At 44.0% G+C, this 2,500-nt stretch overlaps 1 protein-coding gene across 2 annotated transcripts in view; it reads right to left on the bottom strand.

Annotated features, from left to right (window-relative positions):
* cchcr1 (coiled-coil alpha-helical rod protein 1) overlaps positions 1 to 2,500 on the bottom strand; it is a 35,593-nt gene that overhangs the window by 11,396 nt on the left and 21,697 nt on the right. For both annotated transcript variants that reach the window (XM_036580387.1, XM_036580386.1), the window contains exon 8: positions 1,893 to 2,003. In XM_036580387.1, coding sequence (XP_036436280.1) covers positions 1,893 to 2,003 — 111 coding nt within the window. The remainder of the gene's footprint in view (positions 1 to 1,892; positions 2,004 to 2,500) is intronic.

The raw sequence follows: 2,500 nt of genomic DNA on the forward strand, positions 1-2,500 counted from the left end.
AACACTAACGTTAATGACCACTAACACTAACATCAGCTAACGCTAACGTCGGCTAACACTAACGTTAATGACCACTAACACTAACATCAGCTAATGCTAACGTTAATGACAACTATCACTAACATCAGCTAATGCTAACGTTAATGACCACTAACACTAATGTAACATCAGCTAACACTAACGTTAATGACCACTAACACTAATGTAACATCAGCTAACACTAACGTTAATGACCACTAACACTAATGTAACATCAGCTAACACTAACATCAGCTAATGCTAATGTTAATGACCACTAACACTAATGTAACATCAGCTAACACTAACGTTAATGACCACTAACACTAATGTAACATCAGCTAACACTAACGTTAATGACCACTAACACTAATGTAACATCAGCTAACACTAACGTTAATGACCACTAACACTAATGTAACATCAGCTAACACTAACATCAGCTAACGCTAATGTTAATGACCACTAACACTAATGTAACATCAGCTAACGCTAATGTTAATGACCACTAACACTAATGTAACATCAGCTAACGCTAACGTTAATGACCACTAACACTAACATCAGCTAATGCTAACGTTAATGACCACTAACACTAACATCAGCTAACGCTAACGTTAATGACCACTAACACTAATGTAACATCAGCTAATGCTAATGTCAGCTAACGCTAACGTTAATGACCACTAACACTAACGCTAATGTCAGATAGCGCTAACGCTAATGTCAACTAACGCTAATGTCAGCTAGCGCTAACGCTAACATCAGCTACATTCAGACAGAACTGGAGTCTTTATAATCCATTAATAACAGAAACAGAAACAGATGCAGCCGGATATTCTGATGATTACTGATAGTATCCCCCAAACAAATACACCCCCCCCCCAGCTTTGACCAGCTCTCCTGCATTCCAGCCTGTTTTCTTCTTAGGTTTTAACAGTTCTAATAAAAATCTTTAACAGAACACAGTAAATACTACGACACTGAGCAGCTCAGCGTCGTCTGAGAACGTCTTCATCGTTACTGCAGACGCGGGAGCTACTGTGCTTCTGCTGCTGATTCAGGGAGACTCGCTCACAGCGCTCCCTGCTGGAGAAACTTCAGACTGCAGGCGATTTCCAAAGCCGTGACCGCGCACCGTCCATAAAACAAGACGTTTAGCATCGTTACAGCAGCGCTTTTGTGATTCAGCACTTGATCTGTACAGAAAACATGAACGCGGCAGACGAGGACCAGAGGAAAAGAACATTAAGGGGAACCTGTGCGGTAAAGCAGTGTTATGGTGTGGAGCGCTCTCCCGCACACTTCTCAAACCCCAGCGTCCAGCGTATTGTTGGAGCTGTTTAGAACTACAGCAGCGTAACCATGGAAACGTCACAGTGTACCTAAACTCGGGTGAGGACTGATTATCAGTTCAGAAGTCGGTATCAGTTTGAAGTGAGTCTGTTGTTCAGTCACGGCTGCTGCTCAGCGCTCACTATACATATATATACATATATATACATATATATATATATATTTATTTATTTTTATCTGCCTCTGTAACAATCTTTGTAAAGGCCTGAGAACTGCTGGATCTCAGGAATGTTATAACCTGTATTATTAGATTATTATACTATTATTATCATTATTATCTAATGCGTTTGTTCTCCTGTTTGATGAACTGATTAGGCCTCTAATCCGTGTCTCTGCGCAGACGGACGTTTATCAATCGAGCTGATTCTGTTATAATTCAGTGTCTATCATCTGGACGATGCAGCAGGGCAGTGAGAGCAGATCAATCACACAAACTCCTCACTCAGACAGATCGCTGAGGGGGTGGGGGGGGCGTCAGTCTGAAAGGTGGTGGGACACTGACCCCCCATGTTGTGTACCTGAGTGTGTAGATTCTGCAGCTCCAGCTGGGCTGTTTTGTCCTGAAGGTTGTGCTGCAAAATGCTGAGCTGGGACTGCAGCTTCTGAACGTTCAGCTGAAGATCACAGACCTGCACACACACAGGACATCGGTCACCAGCAGTACAGTAAATGAGCTTCACCTGGACTGGACTAGAATGGACTGGACTGAACTGCATCAAACTGGACTAAACTGGACTGCACTACATTGAACTGGACTGGACTGGACTGGACTAAACTGCACGGGATTGCACTAGACTGAACTGGAGTGGACTGGACGGCACTAGACTGAACTGGAGTGGAGTGGACTAGATTGGCCTACACTGGACTGGACTGCACTAGACTGAACTGGAGTGGAGTGGACTAGATTGGCCTACACTGGACTGGACTAAACTGGACTGGACTGCACTAGACTGAACTGGAGTGGACTGGACTGGACTGCACTAGACTGAACTGGACAGGACTGGACCGCACTAGACTGAACTGGACTGGACTAGACTGGCCTACACTGGACTGGAGCGAAGTGGAGTGGACTGCACTGGACTGGACTGCACAATTTGGCTAATAACATTCTGTAATGACACAACAT

This window comes from Colossoma macropomum, unplaced genomic scaffold (genome assembly GCF_904425465.1).
Source record: "Colossoma macropomum unplaced genomic scaffold, Colossoma_macropomum, whole genome shotgun sequence".
Classification (NCBI taxonomy): domain Eukaryota; kingdom Metazoa; phylum Chordata; class Actinopteri; order Characiformes; family Serrasalmidae; genus Colossoma; species Colossoma macropomum.